The 19,798-nt window shown below is 54.7% G+C and overlaps 1 protein-coding gene and 1 non-coding gene across 2 annotated transcripts; both read right to left on the bottom strand.

Annotated features, from left to right (window-relative positions):
- Nucleotides 1–1,410: 1,410 nt before the first annotated feature.
- ColSpa_rRNA_042 lies at nt 1,411–1,524 on the bottom strand. The gene has a single exon (XR_007414273.1). It is a non-coding gene; the product is annotated as a 5S ribosomal RNA (ribosomal RNA).
- A 3,549-nt stretch (nt 1,525–5,073) lies between these two features.
- Nucleotides 5,074–8,314, bottom strand: ColSpa_10904 (nitrogen regulatory protein areA; the record flags this gene model as incomplete). Its single annotated transcript, XM_049277116.1, has 3 exons — nt 5,074–7,092; nt 7,329–7,728; nt 7,866–8,314. 3 exons carry the CDS (start codon nt 8,312–8,314, stop codon nt 5,074–5,076), a joined length of 2,868 nt encoding a protein of 955 aa, XP_049133073.1.
- Between the last annotated feature and the right edge of the window lie 11,484 nt (nt 8,315–19,798).

Genomic DNA, 19,798 nt, shown 5'->3' with positions numbered 1-19,798 from the left:
TTTACTGGTATGTTATATTCAATTCTAGCATAAACCTTGGTGAAAGTTCATGAGCTCACCCAAGATACTCTCAAGGCATTATTTGTACTGCCTTTTTTAGTATACTAATACCCAAAACTCGCGATATTGTAGCAGTAAGTGATCAGACCCTTGATTTTGCAGCAAAATAGCATTATCACAAGGAAGGCTCTCCTATTGGGGGGTCGGTTTTTTGTTTTTCTGTCACTCTCAGCACTTACTCAGTAAACTAAGCGAATGTTCTAGACCGTTAGTGCTAGTTTATCCCAAGGGAAAAAGCTATGAGCCAGACACCTCTGCACGCAGGACCACGCTTCATCGCTCGACCAGGTGCTTAACGCTAACAGCCTACCAGTTATCATTACAGCTGTGCTTTTTGACGCAAAATATCTCATTCATACCTATGTAGGCTTCAAGATTCCAATGCGACTGGTACCCATCGCTTAGGATGTCAGTCTTGAGACATGACGATCAGTACACAGCGTTAAGATCTTGTGCTCGATCTTTGACTTACCCTTTCGGACCAGGTAACGGTGGGATATCCGGATCACATCTCAGCTTAAGCTCCAATGTTCTCGGCCAGTCACTGTATTACTCGTTTGAACACCTAGTCGGCCATACAAAACCGCAATTTCAATGCAGATTCAGCCAGAACGCCATACATGGTCCTGCAGCCCCAAGAAACCAAATAGGCTGTGGCGGATCATGGTTGAAGGGGAGTTTCTGCTTTCCACAGGCGAGCCACTGCTGCGAAGCTAGTTAGAGATGAAGAGGAACCCTTGTTATTATCAGGCATAGAATCTTCTGTGAAAGTTTCGTGAGATGGCAATGGAGCTTATGCTAACAATGAGTGTTTTTTTGTGAAACAGCGTTTAAGTATATCTTCCTGTGAGGTGGCGATGGAGCGTCTACTAGCGATGAGTGACTGTCGTGAAATAATATGCAAACATTGCCCTGCTTTGAAATATTTACCTATTATCCCCTCTAATACTTTATAACTCTAATGAGAACTGTAGTATGCTGTGGATTTGTGGCGTTTCTTTTGGCATGATTATCTCTTAAAAGCACTCCAAGAACAAAACATTGTCCCGAATCTCCGTGAGAGTCCCTCTGACGTTGGCTGTTGCCGAGTCTCACGTTAACGCAGATAGTTAGCGTAGTACCGCCAGTATCGTAAGAAGGCGTGCCTGGCGCGTCTAGCTTAAAGGGAGAGAGCCTTTCAAACAGTGTCGTATTCTAATAAGTTTCTCATCTCATAGAGACATCTTAGCCCGCAGAAAAAGACAACGAGAGGCAGACGCGGTGGAGAGCAAGCGCTATATCAATTAGTCAAGACCCAGGCAGTTGATTATGTCCTATCTAGCCAGTGAAACCCCCGAGCAAAACAAAAAACATACAACACCAGGTATTCGCTGGTCGTCACCGACCCAACTACTAATCCGGCCCTCACTGGCTTATCTATGGGAGAGCGGACGGGATCCCGAGTTTTCCAGTGGGTATGATCGTGTGTGACAATTTTGTGGAGCGAAGTTAGTTATATTGGAAGTGAGTGACCTGCTGTCGGCCTAGAGGACGGAACCTTGATCCAACGCAGTTCCGACTCGAGATGGAACCGCAATAACGTGAGAATCAATGCTGATCGAATTTTATAAAAAGCTAACAGCTTTGGGTTGTCGGATTCATTACGCTTCAAGCACGCATGTGGCTAAGGAGTGAGGTGTGAACCTAGCAACGGGCAAGTCGGTCCAGACACGGAAGCCACCAAGAATTCTACGTATAAGCATCTCTTTCAAGCTGTCTTTCAACATGGAAATTCTGTTGAGATGATTTGCCGGGAAAGAAGAAAGTCACCGGCAACACCATCGCCCCATCCTGATCTGGCCCATGTCGACCGTCTCACGAGTCAACGATTTTAAAAGTCCTCCACCCAAATCCAACTGATTATCAAAAAAGAAGAGTTCTTTCCCAAAAGAACACTTGCTGCTGATGAGATGAACCAGTTTGGGCCAATGGTTCGCTAATCTAAATTTTCTGGGACCAAAATAAAAGGCGGGGCCATGACGCCGCCATTTGTCCGAATGTCAAGACTCTTGGTCACATTCGCAGAATCTTCCGCCAAAACCTATGTCCTTGGTGGTTTCATGTAGCCTTTTCTATTGTATTTTAGCTGACACGATTCATAAAATTTCCGCCACGTGCTTTAGTAGTAAAAAAATATCTTTAACCGTCCAGGCGAGAGATTAGGTAGCATGTGGTGTAACTCGCATCTTAGAGGCTCAAAAGCGCAAAAGGGAGTACACTGGCCCGTGGCATCCTATACCCAACGTATGCGCCGCGTAACTCAACTCGATGCGCTGAAATGAATAACTGATTTTTAAATCAGAGACATTGGTCACTCGCCCAGTAAAGCGAGATTACCCAGTTCTTTTTGGACAAGCTGGCGACCTGAAAGCTCGGCAGCAATGGACTGGCCGATGAGGGTCGAGTGCTACTAACTTGGCTTAAAATGTTGTTAATCGACCATCAGCACGGCGTTCACTGAACAACCTTTCAAGCCACGAGATGCCATGCCCGAGAAGGCAAGACAAGTCGGCCGAGTACACTAGAGCCACTAAATGATACCCTTCATTTGACGAGCACCAAAAACCGTTAACTGGGTCAGAATTCCGGAAAATGACGATGGGGGCGGTGGTTTCTCCCTACATCGACGGGCTGCTCCCTTCCGTGGACCACGAAAGGATATCATCCGACGAACAGACAAGGTTGTCTGCGAGGTGCCATGCTGTGTGACCGTAGTATTCAATTCCATCAATATGAAACCCCTCAGCCTCGACACCAAATAATGACTGGTAACATGGGTTCCGAAGAGCCTCAAGGCAGAAATTGCGTGCCAAGGGTCCGGAAACCCCACGAGAACGAGAGACAACATGATCCTGGATACGTCGAGAAGACGCCCGTCCTCTATGCTCGCGCCAAAACGACGTTGGCGGAAAAACACTCTGCCCTCTTGGACCCTGAGCCCTGGCCCGGCGTAACGCTTCTCTTGCGCCATCAAACACCACCCAGCTCAGGTCCATTCAACACCATGCCAGAGCTATTGCGACGTCGACCATAGCCTACAGGAGTTTTCCACCTTGACAGCACAAGCCAGCCCCGGCCGATGGGCCGGTTGTCGGATGCGCCCCCCCTGGTAAGCCTTCCCGGCGTGACGGTATTGACGCCAACTAACAGACGTATGGACGAACTGGAGAAGATTAAGTGAAGCTATATTAGGACCTCGCCATCCTCGTCTCCCTGCCGAGTTGATGTGATTCCACCGGCGATACTCCCAAGCCAGCGCCGTGGGGACGGCGTGTCCGCAAAGACGAACGCCGCGCACTTGACTCGGGAACCCAACGATCCACTCCACACCGCATGTTGGTTCCCCTTCGCCGCGAGAGAGAGAGAGAGAGAGAGAGAGAAGACCCTGACGCCCCACGATCGTTGCTGGGTGCCTGCTCGATAGGCTCGCGGCATATGAGAAACTCTACCATCCCACCGCGGCGGAGGCGGCTACTGCTCCGGCTGCTGCTGAGACGGGGGGAAACTGCGTTGTTGCCGCCGGCACATCCATACATGCCCCCCCTTGTGCCCAAACCCGTGCCCCCAGCTTCTCCTCTCCAAAGACGTAGACTGTCACGGGCCCGCTAATTACACCGTCCCCTACCCGTTCTAGACTGTCGCCGTTGCAAATATCCGCACTACCTCAAACGCATTTGCCCTCCCCCTTCCCCCGAACAAAGGCTGGGTAACCAACCTCCTTTGACCGCCCATGTTTTGTACAGTGCTCAGTCAATAATCGAAAGCTTCGAGTCAGACCCGCTTTCTCCCTGGTCCAAGATATCGCCAACGGAAGAGACCAAAGGGGGATTCTAAGAGCGCGGGGTTCGGACCTCGCGTTCGGCAGGGGGACTCCCGGGACCGGCGCCCCGCTCGGCTCCGCAGCCAATCTCGCCCTCCGGCACCACGAGACCACGAGAGCCCGTGGCTTGGCCGACGAATAACCGTCGCCCGCGCATATGGGGACTGCCATGGTGACACTGCGCCCGACCCCGCGCTTCAACCCCGCCGCTCGTGCTCTCCCTGATCCCCGGCATTGTTCTAGAAGCACCTCAAAGGATGCCAGTAGGGGTCCATCTCGACACGGATTCAAAACAGTTGCACGGTCAGCCAAACGATGAATGGAGAGCAATGTGAAGAATGAAGAGGTATCTCGGTTTATATCGTCCGGGTGCATAGCTCTAGGTATAAAAAACACCCCAGAAGACGTATTCCTGCTCCCAGTAGAGACTCCCCTCCCTCGTTGGGAAACCCAAAACGAGGAAGCCATGTACCGCCGCCGCTTCTCCAGGTCTTTCAAAGACGTCGCTCTAGAGCCGCTTCAAGATAGCAAATTCGTCCCGCCCCAAAAAGTCTGAAGACGCCTAGGCAAAATAACCACACGCTCAAATGTTGGCCCCTGAGAAAATCAATTCCCTGACATGCTCGTAAAAAGAAAGCCTCTGCTCTTCCAAACAACATCATAAACCTCACTCCCTCCCAGCTTCCATCGGCTTCATCAAGCCCCTCATTCCTCGGCGCATTAAGTCGTAGATCGCCAGCGGCGAAGGCTGGGGATCCCCTGGTAGGATGAGCATAGGAGATCCCCTTCGTATCGCCGCCACGATTGTAGGATATCGAGTAAACACATCAGGTCGCCCTCCATTATCTTCCCATATATAGACGGCCCAAAAACAGAAGACCGCCGCACAAAGAATAACTTCGAGGTCATGGTGGTATCAAGCAGAATTCGTTAAATCAACCCGTATAAATCAACCCATTCGCCGTGACATATTCTCTCAAGTCGTTCAAAATACGCAACGGGAAAGGAGCGCATCCCGGCATCGATCTATCGTCGAAATGAAAACGGTAAAATAAAATAAAAACAGTTGTAAAATGGATTTGCAGCAGCACGCGTGCTGCCTCCAAAACTGCGGTCGTGTCGGTGACCGAGATGAGGGTGGGGCGCAGGGGGCCTCAGAGACTCATCGTGAGCCATTCCCATTCCTGTGGACCGGAAGTGGGGCCGCCTGGGTTCATCATCTGGCCGTTCTGGCCGCCAGGCATTCCCATCATGGGACGCTGAGTCATGCCGAAGCCATTGGCCAAGCCCAGTGAGCCAGTTGTTGACATGCTGGAAAGACCGGTGGTAGAACCTAGCGATTTCGCAGCCTCGTTAGGAGAGCCCGTCGAGGTCTCGGGACTGTCGACGTCCATGCCCGCAATGCCCTCGCTGCCGGCACTCTTGCTGTGACGACGCTGGCGCTTCGAGGAGCCAGAGGACGAGGATGTGCCGACGTTGCGAGATATGGCGGCAGCACCGGGACCAGGTGTGTTCTTGGGTGGGGCTGCAGCGATCGGCACAACCCCCTTACCACCAGCAGCAACGCCGGTAGACGAACCGGTTCCGTAGCTTGTCGGTGTGCTGCCGGCAGTGTTGCCTCCCGACGCGGGACCGCTGACGGGGCTCTCTCCTTCGTTGGCGCTGCTGGCTCGAGTGGCAGCAGGCGGCGTGGTGACGTTGTTGGCCGGAGTGGAAACAGCAAGCGTCGAGTTCTTGCGGGATCCTGGCCCAGAGGCACTTGCCGCAGCGCTCTTCTTCGATCTCGTGCTTGTGCCGCCGACGGGCAAGCTCGCGCCCGAGCCGCGATTCCTCTTCTTGATGACATCGGTCTTCAAACTCAAGGGTCGGACGACGCCATGGAGCTTCAAGAACAGACCACAAGCGTTGCAAAGGGGCTGACCCTCAGGGTTTCGTCGCCAGAGCGGCGTTGTCTGAGTGAAGCAGTTTGTACATGTGGTGGGGGCGTTCCCTTCTCCCTGGTTGCCCGCGGCCGCCTGCAGGTTTGTCGTGGAACCTTGCTTGGAACCAGGAGGAGACGAGGGCCGGCTAGGGGCGACGGAAGAGAACCCAGACACCGTGCCGTTGTTCTCCGGTGGAGAGTTGGGCGTGGACTGTGCCATGCGATCAAAGGGGTTTCCGTTTCTGCCCAGATGTCCCGCAGGCGTCGAAGCCGTGCGCGGAACCTTGCCACCCCTCCTGTCGGAACCTTGCCTGAAGGACTGCGATCGCGGCAGGCTACCGCCTTCCCAGTCATTGTTTTCGACATAATCCGTTGTGGTGCCACCAATAGTAACCTGTTTTCGGGGCGGACCACCAGGATACCGCGCAGCCTGTGTGCTGTACTGGCCGGGCAGAGTCGGGTCCCAACCAAGAGAGTTGCTCTCGTCCATAGGACCGGGCGAAAAGTCTTGAGACATAACCATGTTGCGGTCGGCAAATGCACCGCCATCCTCCTCATCCGAGTCTGCGCCAAATGTGAACATGCCCTCATTGGGGATAGTCATGCCTGGAGAGCGAACGGGATGATCTGGCTGGAAGACCTGGGTCGGGTCGATGTGGCCAAAGGGACTGGGCGCGGCGCTGAAGGCAGACACAGTCTCGGTGGCGGGTGCTGAGGCCGGGAACATGGGGTTTCCGTTTTGTGCGTTGTACATAAACTGTCCGTTCATTTGGTTTCCCATGCTCTGAGGACCTTGCCGGAAAGGCTGTTGCCTTTGACTACGCATATCCATCGATCCAAAGTAGAAGCCCTCGTTATCAGGCATTTGGTGCGGCGTTGAGACGGTGGAATGATAAGCCGATCCTGGCGGGGAATAGAAATCCGACGGGTTCAGAGAAGAAGACTGGACCGAAGAACCATTGTAGACGGTAGAAAATGGGCCGTGAGATATCATGGGGGAGGTGGAAGGCGAGAAGTTGAAGTTCTGCTGGAAGGGGCCGGCAGATGTGATGATAGGGTCGTTTTCGATGTTGTAGGTATCTAGAGGGAAGGGAACACCCGTCTGATGCGAATGTTGCGACATGTTGGATCCGTTGGCGTTATCGAGCGAGTATTCGTGTAGTTCTGAGTCGGCATCCAAGTCATTGGTTGTTGTCGTGGTGCTGTTTACAGCGGGTACTTGGGGAGAGAAGTCGGCCGGACGTTTACGGGTCTGAGTGCGAACGGGGTCAGCTCAGCGAAACCAGAACACGCACTAACACGATATCGGGGTGTGCATCGGTGCAGCGCCCGGGGGGGTACGCAAGATAACAGATATTTAAAGACAAGCAGACGTCAAGGCTGGGGGGGAAGGGGAAGGAGTTTAAAAATAAAAAAAAAGCCATGCGCCTCGTTTGACTGGCTCGCAGCAAGATTAATAATACTGAAGAAAAAAAAAGGTCGGCTCACCCGTCGCTCGTCAATACTCGTTTTACGGTGATGCCGAGTAACGTAGTTGAATTCGTCATGGGTCTTTTGGTGATGGGGAGGGAAAGGGACCGATTGCGGGACAAAGTGCTGCTGCATGGCCGAGTCCTTGCGCGATTTGATGGGGATGGCTGAAGAGAAGGAAGAGGGCATTTGGTGCTGGTTCTTCTCCTCCTGCTTGTGCGGCAGCGGCGATGGGTTCGTGACAGGCGTCGCAATGTTGTCGGAAAAGATGAAATCATCGAGGTTCATGGGCTCTGAGTGGTTCACATTCTGTTCCGACGACTTGCGCAATTGAGCAATGCCGCTGGGTGGGTTGGCATTGAACGTCGCAGCGGGCGTAGCAGCCGGTGGTGCAGGTGCCGGCGCAGATCGAGCGAGCCTGCATCATCCCACAGAGGTTAGCCAGGTTCTTTCTGGCATGGCACACGAAAGAAGGACGCCAGAGGCAAGAAGGGATAAAAAAATCAAAAAAAGGAAGAAAAGAGAAGGCGCAAGGAGGGGGTTGGGATTTCTGACCTTGCTTTCTCTTCCTCTTGCTGCTTCTTGCGCAAGTTGAACGCCATCATTCTCCACGTCAGATTCTCCATGCGTTGCTGGTTTGGCAACATGTGCTTCGTCTTGCTGAAGAACTTCCACACCTGTGTCGCTAGAGGGTCCTCCTTCTGCATGTCTTCGGGGCTCTGGTGGGAGTCCATGGCTGCCTTCTGGAAGGGGGGAAAATCCGAGTTCCTCAGAAATTCGTCTTGCGCATTCGGGTAGAGAGCTGCGGAGAGGTCGAGTCGTAGATCCCGAAGACCGGCGGGCAGGTCGCTCGGGCTGGCCTTGGAATGCGCCTGGGGCTGTGATGTACCGCTGTAGTGGTCGTCAGGCCTTCGCGGGAAGCGAAAGTCGTGTTCTGTTGTCGTGGGATTCATCGATGTGAAGGGACTAGAAGTCGCAATGGGTGACGCTGTGCTGGCAGCCATGTGAAAGCAAGCAACACACGCTGGAAGAGAGGAATAGGTTTGTGTGTGGTGTGAGAGAGAGGAAGGGGAAAAAAGCTTCCTTGGGAAAAGTGAAGGTTTCGGTTTCGGCGAGTCGAGGGTCACCAGAAGGAATTTCCCCACGTTCGCTTGGCTGCAACTCTACCACACTTGATCTCTCTGACTGGGTGGCTTGTTCGCCGACTCGGTCGCCAAGGTCGGTAGGTACCTAGTACGCCACGAGTACAGTACAGAGACAGGCACGCAGATCTAGCAACGCCGCTTGTGTGAGCAGACACCGTATTCCCTTTGCGCCGGGAGGTGAATCTGGGTGTGTCTTGGGTGTATGGGATGTCGAAGGAGGTTTGGGAAGAGTTTAGATGAGGAAGGTTTCGATTGCTAGGCTACCGACCCGATGGCGCTTGGGTTTTGATCAAGTGCAGGCGGCGTCGAGGGGAAAGCGGGAAGAAGTCATCGCACAGGTTGCGGCGTCGGAAGGGATCTCTTGTCGCAGTAGGCCCGGTGGGACAGTGGGCAGGATTGCGTAGAGAGAGCACGGGTCCTGGCCGCGGTTGGTGTCGCTTGCTGGGAGTACGTAGTTGTGCCGTGCCTCGTGCAGGGGCAGAGGGGAGGGGGAGCCTGAAGGGGAGGGGGGAAGGGGAGGGGATGTCGAGGTGTGGTGGGTGCGTGGGAGTTGGGAGTTGGAGTTGGAGTGGGATTCAAAGTGGGTGGAGGAGGGTCATCCATGGATGAGACCCGACCTGGGCCCCTCCTCCAGAGACAGAGCCAGAGCCACAACCAAAGAGCACTCCGGCTCACACCCAACTGCGAAATGCGGGAGGTGGGTGTGGAGTTCACCGAATAGTCCCGTTCCAGTGCGTCCAGTCTCGTTCGCACTTCGACTTGTGAGAGTTCGTTCGGCTGCTGCCCTGCAGTCCTTGCTGAAGAGCAGCCACTTGGCCGGCCAATCTTGTTCCTTCTCATCTCTCTCTTTCTCTCTTTCGCCCCTCTACCCAATCCCGTTCCTCTTCACTACACAGGTGCCAGCAGTGGATATGTCCCGAAATCATCCAAGTGCTGCCGCCGCCGCCGCTGCTGCTGCTGCTGCCGCCGCTGCTGCAGGTGTCAGTGGGGGGCAGCATGAAAATAGATGCATGGAGGGTGTCCCTGTAGTGACCCGGCCTTTGCCTCTGCCGTCAAAGTGCACGCTGGAGTCTGTCTACCTGGCGCCTCGGCTGGTCTTCCCACCCCCTCAGAGGCACCGGCCAGGAAGTCGGGCCCTCTCATCCTAAGCCCTTAGGGGCCATTGGAGCCACTACCTCGCAGGGAAAGGGATGGCAGCGACGCTGGCCGACCCCAGCTTGCTGCAGCAGCTCTGGCGGACTGGTCCTCCCAGCTTCCAAGGGCGAGCACATGGAAGAGTGATTAGCCTCACGAGTCGTTGGAGAAGCCGGCTTTGCCCCCCCCCCCTACACTGGTGTCGCGCTGGCTCGCCCAAAGCTGGGTATATCCCTCTTCCCATGCAATACCCAATACCGCTTCTTTGCATCCTCGACACCTGTCCTGTCGGACGCTTCTTCCGAGACGTTGAGCTGGCCTAGTACGGTATTTGCTCGGGGGACCATTCGACGTAGAGAGCGAGGGCTGACACCTGATCCGAATCTTAACTCCTTTGCTATGGATCGGAGAGTGGGCAGGAAGAGGTGCTGCTCCGCCAATTTCCCCGAGACGGCGAAACCGCCCCAAGCCACAGCGCTTACAATCTTGTACGAGAACAACACAGGCCACCTTTGTCAGACTGGCAAGATCTGTCAAAAATAAACGAAAACCACCGCTTGACCGTACGATGCGACTAGGCCTTTCCCTCTGAAGGTTGCACCGAGCCATACTGGTCCTGCTTGTCTACCTGTGTACCAATGTGTCGGACAGCGGACGTTGGACTAAATGAGAATGTGTGGAGGCCACTAAAATCGAATGGCGGCAAACCAGAGACGAATGGGGAACCTTGGGGCCGAGGAGGCACGCTGGACTGGACTCTGTGCTGCCGTTCGGATTGTGGCCGGCCGGCATTTCTAGCTTGCCAGGACGTTGCTCTGCCTCGTCCCCCCCTTTGGGAGGCTGGAACCCAAGACAGACAAGCGTCATTAAAGGTGAGCCGAAGACATAACAGAGTTCCTCATCTGCGCCTATAGATGCCATGCTCCGGCTCGCACTTGCGTATGCCTTGGACGGTCCCGCAGAGGGCCCGTATAAGCTCACTGTTGCATTCGTGAGGCCGACCCGTTTTCAAGTGTACCGAGTTTTCTTTTCGTCCGCCCGCCCGAATGGCCGATCCCAAAGACCAAGATGTCGACGGCGCCACTGGACCATGATTCCAGGGCTTACATGGTGCCGCCGTCAGCTTTCAGGTCAGTTTTCAGGGTCCTGTCGGGGATATGGGAAGAAACTTGCAACAAGCAAGGCACGGCCAAAAGCCCGCCCCCTCGAAGCCCATCTCGGCGGAACTCCACTTAAGACGACTCCGAACTCACGCTAAAGAAGCAAGAGAGAGGAGCAAATCGAGGCACCGCTGTGCCAGCCGCGCCGGACGGCGGTCCCTGGCTGTGGTAGTGGCAGTGACAGCGCCAAATCGTGTGCCCACCGTTGTCGTTGGTGGGACCTGTTCTGACTCCAGGGCCAGTATACGCTTCGCTACGCCTTTGTGAGCCTTGCCTCCCAGCCAGTCAAAGAGATGCTGGGTGACTGGGCCATCGATGAACCGCGAACGACATGTTAGACCAGACACTGGAACACGGCCCCAGGAGCCGAATCCGTCCTTGGTTCGTCAGATCTTTCCCCATCCGTTCGCCTCCTCGAGGCCCTCAATCGTGACCCGCTTCCATCACCCACCTCGCTTTCGGGAATACGTGGTAATTGCTATTTCTTGCACATGGCGAAGGCTCATCCGAAACATTGAGCAATCTCACTTGAAGAGAGATTTGCTGTCCTTGTGTCCTCGTAGGCTGCGGTACCCGTCCGTCCTAGTCAAAGCTCCACGGTGATGAAGGCACATATGGCCGGGGTATATTGGTCCAGGGCCCTGGTATTCTCAGTGGCTCGTGCTCCCAATGAAAGCTTGGAATATGGTGTCCCGTGTACCTGCGGCAGATACAGTGTGTGGTACGCTTTGCGCTGTAGGAAGCAGGGAGGTAAGTATCGTGCTTAGTTGCGCTTCCGGCTGCCATTGAGAGAAGGGAACTTGCCGGCACACCTTGGGGGCGGCAGCTAACCCCCTCAAAAAGTGAGAGGTCGTGGCCCGTGTCGGGACAAGCCCATCCCAGTCTGTCGGTGGTCAGTGACGAGTATTACGCCCGCTGAGATGTAGGAAGAGGGTTGATCTGGTGGTCGCAATAATGCTTGCATGACGAGTTCGCAAGGAAGTGCAGATTGGAGGCTTCATCTCATCTTCATCACGGATCTGTTGCTTGATTGATCCAGGGGGGCATCCACCGAGAAGCGGGCGAGAATTCGGGCGCACTTTGACCGTGGGAAATGTGGCTTGCGACGTCTGGAGACCCCACGGCTTACATCTCTTTCACCTGCTTCTCCCTCGCTGCCGCTGCGTTGCGCTTGGGTCGTTACCACCAATCAGAGACGTTGGCATGGAGTATTCTGGAAGTGGACCCATTTTCGAGGTATTTTCGTACCGCCCCAGTACACAATACATGACTGGGGCCTCTCTGGTGCGTTGAACGTCTAGAACCAGGCTGAACATAAGCTGGTATTGGCGACAAACCCCCGCCCCTCGGACTGTCATCCCACGCTGCAGGCCGCGAACTTTTCATTCCTTTTGGGAGCACACTTGCTCGTTCCAGATGCGCGGCGTCACAAAGTAGGCTAAAGAGTTTAAAAAAAAAAATTCAAAAAAACAAACCCCGGCTGAGTGAATGTGGTGAGGTCGGGTCATTCCTATGCAGACACCTGCGGGCCGCCGCATTTTCGGTCGTTCTCTGAATTCTTGATGGAGCTTGAGTGGGGTTCACACGTGTGGCGGACAGAACCAAGATAGTAGCGGCAAGCCTCTTCCTCTCTCATCCCCTCCCCGCGGATGCATGCAGTGGATAGGTATCCGTAGGCGGTTCTTTGTGGTGGTGATGGGTCTCATCAGCCTTAGGCCTGGAGGAGACGGGAAATTATTTCAGAGCTGACGCTGAGCTTGGTGGCTCAATGGCAGGGGACCGGACAACGATGGCACGGCTGCGATGCGTCGACCTAGCTTTCGATGCATCGTTGGTCCCCCACGCGGCAGGCAACGTCCGAGAGCTGTTGGCGGTCATCCGATGACAGCCGGTTTTGGTATGTCAGACGTATCGCAGTGGCCTACCTAGCCAAAAAGGCACGGGACCGAAGAGGAATCGACTTTGCTGAAGGCACCGCGACAGGCCGAACAGCGACTTTAGGCTAATGAGAACCGCGTTAGTTGTAAAATGTGCCCTGCAGGAGGTCTCTGGATCAAACACCACATCACCGACAGTGTCGCGACAGGGACGGTCGGTCCAGACTGGGGTGACTCGAGGCTGGGGTAGTCTTAGACTCGAAGATCGGAAGAATACCGAGCTCTCGTTTGAAGGACGACGGCGGCAGCGTCCCGTTGCGGGTAATGAGGAGAAGTCGCGGCACGGGAAAGTGCCTCACCAACCGGTGCAAGGTGTTTGGCCTTCCGAGTGCTCGCCGATGCAGGTTTAATGCAGCTTTGTGAGACTAGACCGGCACCTGGGGGGACGAAAGAAGGACGTCGTCAGGATGTGGTGGACGGAACGCGATGCAATGGCTTGGCTTGGCTTGCAGACTCACCAAGGCGCATATGCAGACGGTCTCGATGGCAGGCAGTATACCTACACTACGTTCGGGTCGGCTCTGCTCCAAGTTGAGTTGACGCGTGAGGGAAGGCCAGCCCAGGCCAGCCCAGGCCTCAAGGAGAAGACGACGGAGGGTGCTGTTGTTGCATGTATGGGTTACCACCTCACACACGGCGCTCGCGTGCATTGGCCAGGTATTCGAGACCAGGAACTGGAGACCGAACGGGCAGGGGGCCTGTTGAGCACTTGCAGTCAGGTTGCAGGGAAGTCGCATTGGAGACCCCCACACGAGACCGCAAGTGGGCAGTAGCCCATGGATTAAATGTATTCCTGCCTTGAACGATGAAGAAGGAGCAACCCGTGGAACATAACCAATGGACGAGACGGGTAAGAAGCGCCCCAGGGGATGTGTAAATCCGTCCATGTAGTTTGCGCTAGGTATGTATGTACACACAGACAGGCGTTCGGGAGGGAGGTCACGGACATCACCACCGATGAGGTCAAATCGGTGGACCCTCTGTTTTTTCTTTTTCTTCTTTTGGCTCATGCTCTTCAACATCTTGCAGTGCTGCCGCCGCCGCCGCCGCCATCGTCGTCATCTCATTTTCTGCTCAGCAGGAGACAGTGGACAGTTGCCATGGATATCAGTAACACGTCTCGCTCCATCAACCACCACTCAACATATTAATGGGTCTAGGCGCTCCTTCGTGCGGCATTCTCCAGACAAAGTCCCCATCTACAGACGCAGTTCCCGCTCCAGACCCCCGTTTTCCTGTCCCCGTACGGATGCCTGCCTCCTTACTGTCTCCATAAATTGCTCCTCACTTTCAGGTTGCTCACGCTGCTCTCTTTCGCTAATCCAACGTTACGGGCCTATTGCTCCTGTCGACACTCGACGTTCCTGCGCCTAGCCAACACTCTACCAGAATCTCCTCGCCCCGTCCGAAACCTGCGTCACATCTGTGAGCCTCCCTGTCCCTCTTACCGAAATCTTTCCCGTCATCCAACCTCGTTGTACTCGTGTAGCCGCGGTCCTACCTATCTCGATATCGCCCCGTACCCGCACTTCGGACACCTCACCTGCAGCGAGGCATTTCATGCCCAACATCCGTCCTGCTCGAAACTGCCCTCTTCTCACCCGTCAAAGTCCCCCCGGAGCAGCTCCGCGATTCCCTGTGCGCATTCCCTGTTAACCTTGGATCGTCAGTGAGGCGTCGCAAGGAAAACTCCGCACCAGATTTCCTATCCCTGCAATTGGTGAGCCAACCGCCCAAATATCGTAGCAGAACACACGGTCCTTCCGGCCGTTCTTTACCCTCGCGAGTCATTTCCGCTGCACCCATGGCGCCCTCTTCGTAGGCCAGACATGGGCAAATTGCATACAACTCACTCATTGCCTCGTGGCAGAGGGTCCAAGTACGGCCTTTACTTTGACTTCAGCTCGCGCCTCGCGGGCGTTTGTAACAAGGATTGTCTTCGGAGAATTGTCACCTTACGAAGTTGCTGACCGTTTCCGACCTAAATCACTGTCTACATGTCAGCGTCGTGCAACAATCACCGCAAAAACTCCGGGACAAAGACTGCTAGTTCTCTATGCGCCATGAGTTTACTGTCATGTTCTGTCAACACCATAACGTCACTACCGGGATACGTCGGTCGCTCACGCCGTCAGGACGTGGAGACACGACGCCCGCAACGCTTATGGCTCCGCGCGCTTCATCTTCCTCGGTTTAGCTCGTCTTGAGCCCTGGCATGCTCATTAGCATACTACAGTGTGTACAACCCTCGGCTTCATTCTCGACGGCAACGGTTTGCCCCGTTTTCTACTCAAGGATAACGTCTTCTACGTACATTTCCTAGGCAGTAGCCAAGGCGTCCCGGGGAAGATGCCGCCAAAGAAATCGCCGGGTATCGAGCTCCGTGATACGCTCGCATGCTAACCTTACGATACGTGCACTCCTTTCCTCTGCGAGCTATTTTGCTTCATGCAAGACCAGATCTGGCTGTTTCAACTTCGCGATACTGCGGCCCCTCGAATTCATGACGAAATTCTGTTTGTCTACTGTCGACTGCGAGATCTTCCGAACCGCTCTGAGCCATTCAGCGCTCTCATTTCGATGCAGGGTGCGCTGTGCCGCTTCGCCCCCAATGGGCCGATCCCCACAATAGCGACAGCGGTACGCAGCGGCCTCTGCATCCGACTACGCAGCTCTATTCTCAACTCGGTTCAACTCGCATCAACAGTGGAACTACTGGTCGTGAAGCTACCGAGAGCCTGCAAAGGCGTCTGCAACGCGGCAATAATACACATCAGTGTCAGGGGTGAAACGCTGAGGTCAATGTGGTCCTTCTTCCCGACTCCCGAGTCCCAGTCCCCCCTCTGCAGAGCGGAGGGTCGATTCCCACACCTGTTCGGCGGGTGCACGTACATAGAGCCGCCACGACGGATTCGTTGCGTCTTTCGCTAAACCAGACTCCAAAGCCCAAGGGTCCGACGAAAATAGAGCGGAACAGACTGTGGCTACCCAGCCTCCAGTCCTCCATGACCGGAGCATGCAAGACATGGCTGGCGTCAGGCTCGAGTTCGACCCTTGGTGGCTCGCGGGACTATGAGGTCGTTCCCCGACATGTCTCGACAACTTAACAGCATCCACCCTGGGGTTGTTACTGCTGGGCCTTGCTTGGATTGAAAGGGTCCAGCAAGCTTTGTCCATAGCTAAATTCGCTCTGCTACGTCGCGTTCGACCTCAATGGGCGCCGGCTTGACATGTGATCCGATGGACGAGGAGCGAATGATGTTAAAGCGCTTGACCTGCAGTACTACGGAGGTTGTGCCTGGCGTCGGATTCTAGACCGTCCAGATCAAACATTACGAGGCCATATAGTGCTGACGCCCAGTTTGAATGGGGAAGGGGTCAGCTTTGATGATGTGCATGAACGACCTCAACACCAAGAGACACCGACCAGGAGACCCACGACTGCGATGCTTCGCACAACACAGCGAACACGCATGTAGAGGGACGCACATGGCACACTGCATGCTGGCAAGACGCAAGCGAGACGGGCACCAGTTGAAACTTTCTTTTTCTTCTTAATTGTTCATACTTTCACATCATCCTAGACTAGCAGATGCGGGCTAGTACACGCAGTCAATTGTCGCCAAGCCAATCGAAAAACGGAAGCTCAGAAGCTTCCCTGCCGTACTCCGGGTCAGCACCTGGCCGGTATCGCAACGCAGTCCACGAAACGCAGACAGCCGCGTTCGCGCAGGCCGCTTGAGCAGCCACAGTCTGCTGTCTTGCAAGACTGCCCAGTATGCGAGAACGAGCTCAGAGCCTGGCTCGTCAGCCTTCTCGAGTTAATGTCGGAGGGTTCCGATACTTATCCCCGTTAACAGCGGCGCAATGTACTCCGTACTTGTAGAGTTTTTGTGGATGGCGGTGAGTCGGAGTGGGCTCCAAAGTCCCCGGCAACGCCACCAATGTTGGCCAAAGACGCTGGGTCAGCCTGGAGAACCGGCACGAGTCGACTGCACTAGGATGATAATGACCTCCATGACTTGCTTCCCTGCAGCTCCCAATCGAGAAAGGAAGTCAGCGTTTCGAACAAGGACCAGTCAGTTGTCGCCTATTGGTTTGGCTGATGTCTCTTATCGAGTCTGCCCCCACATGGATATTTTAGAGCCCGGCAATCTCGGTCAAATTGCGTGCCCCCCACTACCGCCGTCAACCTGCGGGACTTGTCGTGTGCTCCTCACAGCGATGTTGCTGATTGATCATGGAAAGCCAACCAGATGACTCTCGATTGTCATCCAAAACGGCTCGCGGTTCTCGGCCGAGGACCGATGTTCTTCGTCTCTGCGGCATCGTCTTGTTGCGTCGCTCGTGGGGCTGCCGTCTTACTGCCCACGCACCTAGTTTCTTCGGATTCCAGGGGTCCATCGGGCAAAGTCGGCCGACACTCGAAATGGCTGGCTGATCCCCAGTGTCGGATATAGGTAAACCGCCATGGATTTCGGAGGAACAAAGGGCGAAAGAGGACGTGGTCGATCACGTCTGAAAAGGGGTGCTTCCGCCGCGAAACCCTCGGACTGCGCCGGTCAGGCATAAACGTGCCCCGCGTGGGGGTCTGCCTGGGCCAAACTGAGCAGGGAGCATGCCAGCTACGACTTGGAAGCCTGTGGCGTGGCGTGTGTTGGATGATCAACACCAGCTCACCCTGTTCATCGTGCTGACTGAAGTCATAGCCTCCGTGTTCCAGAGACCAGATCCCCCAACCTTGGCGCTCGATATCGGCTGCGCTACTACTCGGCGGTTACAGAGGACGGTAGTTCTCTCGTGCCGTTCAGAGGATCCGATGTTTTCGGGTCACTTTACCCTTCTAGGGCGGCGAGTGCTGCTGGGCTCGTGTTCGTCATTGCGAATCGTCCAGGTCGATGTTTGCCGGGAAGTGTCCCAAGGTGGACGCCTACGTTGAAGTGGTCGGTCGCAAGTCGTTCAGGTTCGGCCGCTTCGACTAAGAAGGAGAAAGAGACTGAAGGCACTTTATAAGTCTACTCTTATCTCTTGTGCCAAACCCATCAGGGTGTATATTTGGCCCAAAGACTTGCTCAAATAGGGCAGCTGACTCCTTTGCACCATTTTCTAGCAAATTGCGATGCCATGCCGCAAAAGATCGGCTCGCGTGCGCAATCGTCTCCCTGTCGTGGTATCACTACCTATCTCTCTATCAGCCCATCTATCTTTGATCTGAGTTTCTCCTCGGACCTGCCCAATCTGCCAGGAGAATAGGAGTAGAGGAACCTGGAAACTGGAAACACTTGCCCTCCTTAATTGGCTTACCTGCCCGCTCGTATCTTGGTTGTAGTGTCCCAAATACCCTTATCTACGGAGTTTTGCAGTGCCCACGTGCCCACCCCCATTGCCGTCCTTGTCGCCATCGCTGCACCAAGCGTTTTGGTGCTCGTGTATCTCGAGATAACCTCTTGCCGTCTGCTCACGAGCCCTGCATCGACGCGTGTGTATGGACAAACATGGCACTTATGCACCCTGGGACATTGGCGCTGAGCATCTTGCTGCAAGTTTGTTAGGTTCTTTATCTTTTTGTACATCGCGTGGGAGTGCGTTTCAAGCGACCTTCTTATCTGGATGATGGGCGGTCTGGGCGGAGGCGGACGAAGCGGCCCCTTATCTCTTCTCCAGGTTTTCGCTTTCCCCGGATGTCGCTTGCCGGTGGATTGGATCCTTTTTTTGATATAGATGCGATCTGCTGCTCCTCCTACTGCCTCTCCGGTCGAATTTACTCGCACTTTTTGCAGCCTGTCCATCCGGGGGCTTTCGGTCTGCTTCGAAGCGCTCGACACTACGAATTGGCACCGCTTGATGGGAGAAGAAGGCTTCCTACCCGATAAAAAGACGACATCTATCGTGTCCGACATGACGAAGCCGGACTGTGAGCCTTGTGGGAACGAAATGGCACTGACGCGATGGATCGTGAGGAGCTGGGAGAACGTAATCGACATGACTGGGATCGCGTCTCCTCCCTAGGATACCTTTGCCATGTTCGGGGCTGGTGACGATCATTAACCTTCAGACTACTGGCTACAACACCAGCAACACCGATTTTTCTCTACAACGTGGCTGGCTCATCGATGTCAAAAGGATGCCAGATAGCAAGGAAGATTCTCTCAGTCTCCTGTTATCCTGCGCCAACGATTTTTGCCCTCTAGGTGATAGGGACGTTGCCCTTGTTCGAGTCTTCCCGGCGGCCTCACGGAGAACCAAAGTGCCACCAGCCATGCTGGAGCTGGCTTGGCTCATTGAAAGCCCTTCGCCATAACACATAAATGGCCTCGATTGGTAACCTGAATCGGGGTGGCACGCAACCTCACTTGCTACACATACCTACCGCCACTAATATTACAGGACCGTACTTCGACTCGCTGTCGATAGTCACGAGAAGACATGGTCTCCTCTCCGACAACATACCATCCCGAACCGAGTTCACGAGCTTTGGCCCGACACGATACGATATGATATGATACCTTGCCGTTCAGCACTGTCCCTTTCTTTCAAACCTGCCTGTCGATAGGTGCCAAAGCATCGGCTACGGTGGTTGCGGAGATCGAGCGTCGTCGCCGAGCTTGGCCTCCTACACCATGGATAGTGGAAGGTTTGCTTTCGGCCATGGTTTTCACGGTCTCCGTTATGGAGACGTCACTGGCTATGTTGCCAAACTGGAAAGGGGTTGATGTTACCCTAAAGGACTTTGGTGGTGTGTAGATCGGGGGCGCCTCTACGACGGCCTCTCAGTGACACTGGCCAAGCCACTGAAACCACTCAGCATGCCGCTACCGTCGCCCAAGCAGCGCCCGGAACTTCGCAAGTCAAGATGGGCAAGGGCGATTATTATTTTGGATGGCGGTAAACAAAGCGATGCCTCCCCAAGTCGAGCGAGGAAGTGGGATGATGGACGGCCATCTACCCAAAGGGGAAAACTTCTGGTTCTTTACCAATGTCCTTGTTGCATGGAAGGCACACGGTATATAGTACCGGGCACATGGAGGGTGGACCGATGCCTATCTCGACAAGATACTGTTGGACAAGATGGATGGCGAACATTCACGGACGGATGTTGGCGGCCGACCTCT

This window comes from Colletotrichum spaethianum (assembly GCF_022836535.1).
Source record: "Colletotrichum spaethianum MAFF 239500 DNA, contig40, whole genome shotgun sequence".
NCBI classification, from domain to species: domain Eukaryota; kingdom Fungi; phylum Ascomycota; class Sordariomycetes; order Glomerellales; family Glomerellaceae; genus Colletotrichum; species Colletotrichum spaethianum.
The sequence above is the reverse complement of the archived record's forward strand: the minus strand, read 5'-3'. Positions and strand labels throughout refer to the sequence as shown.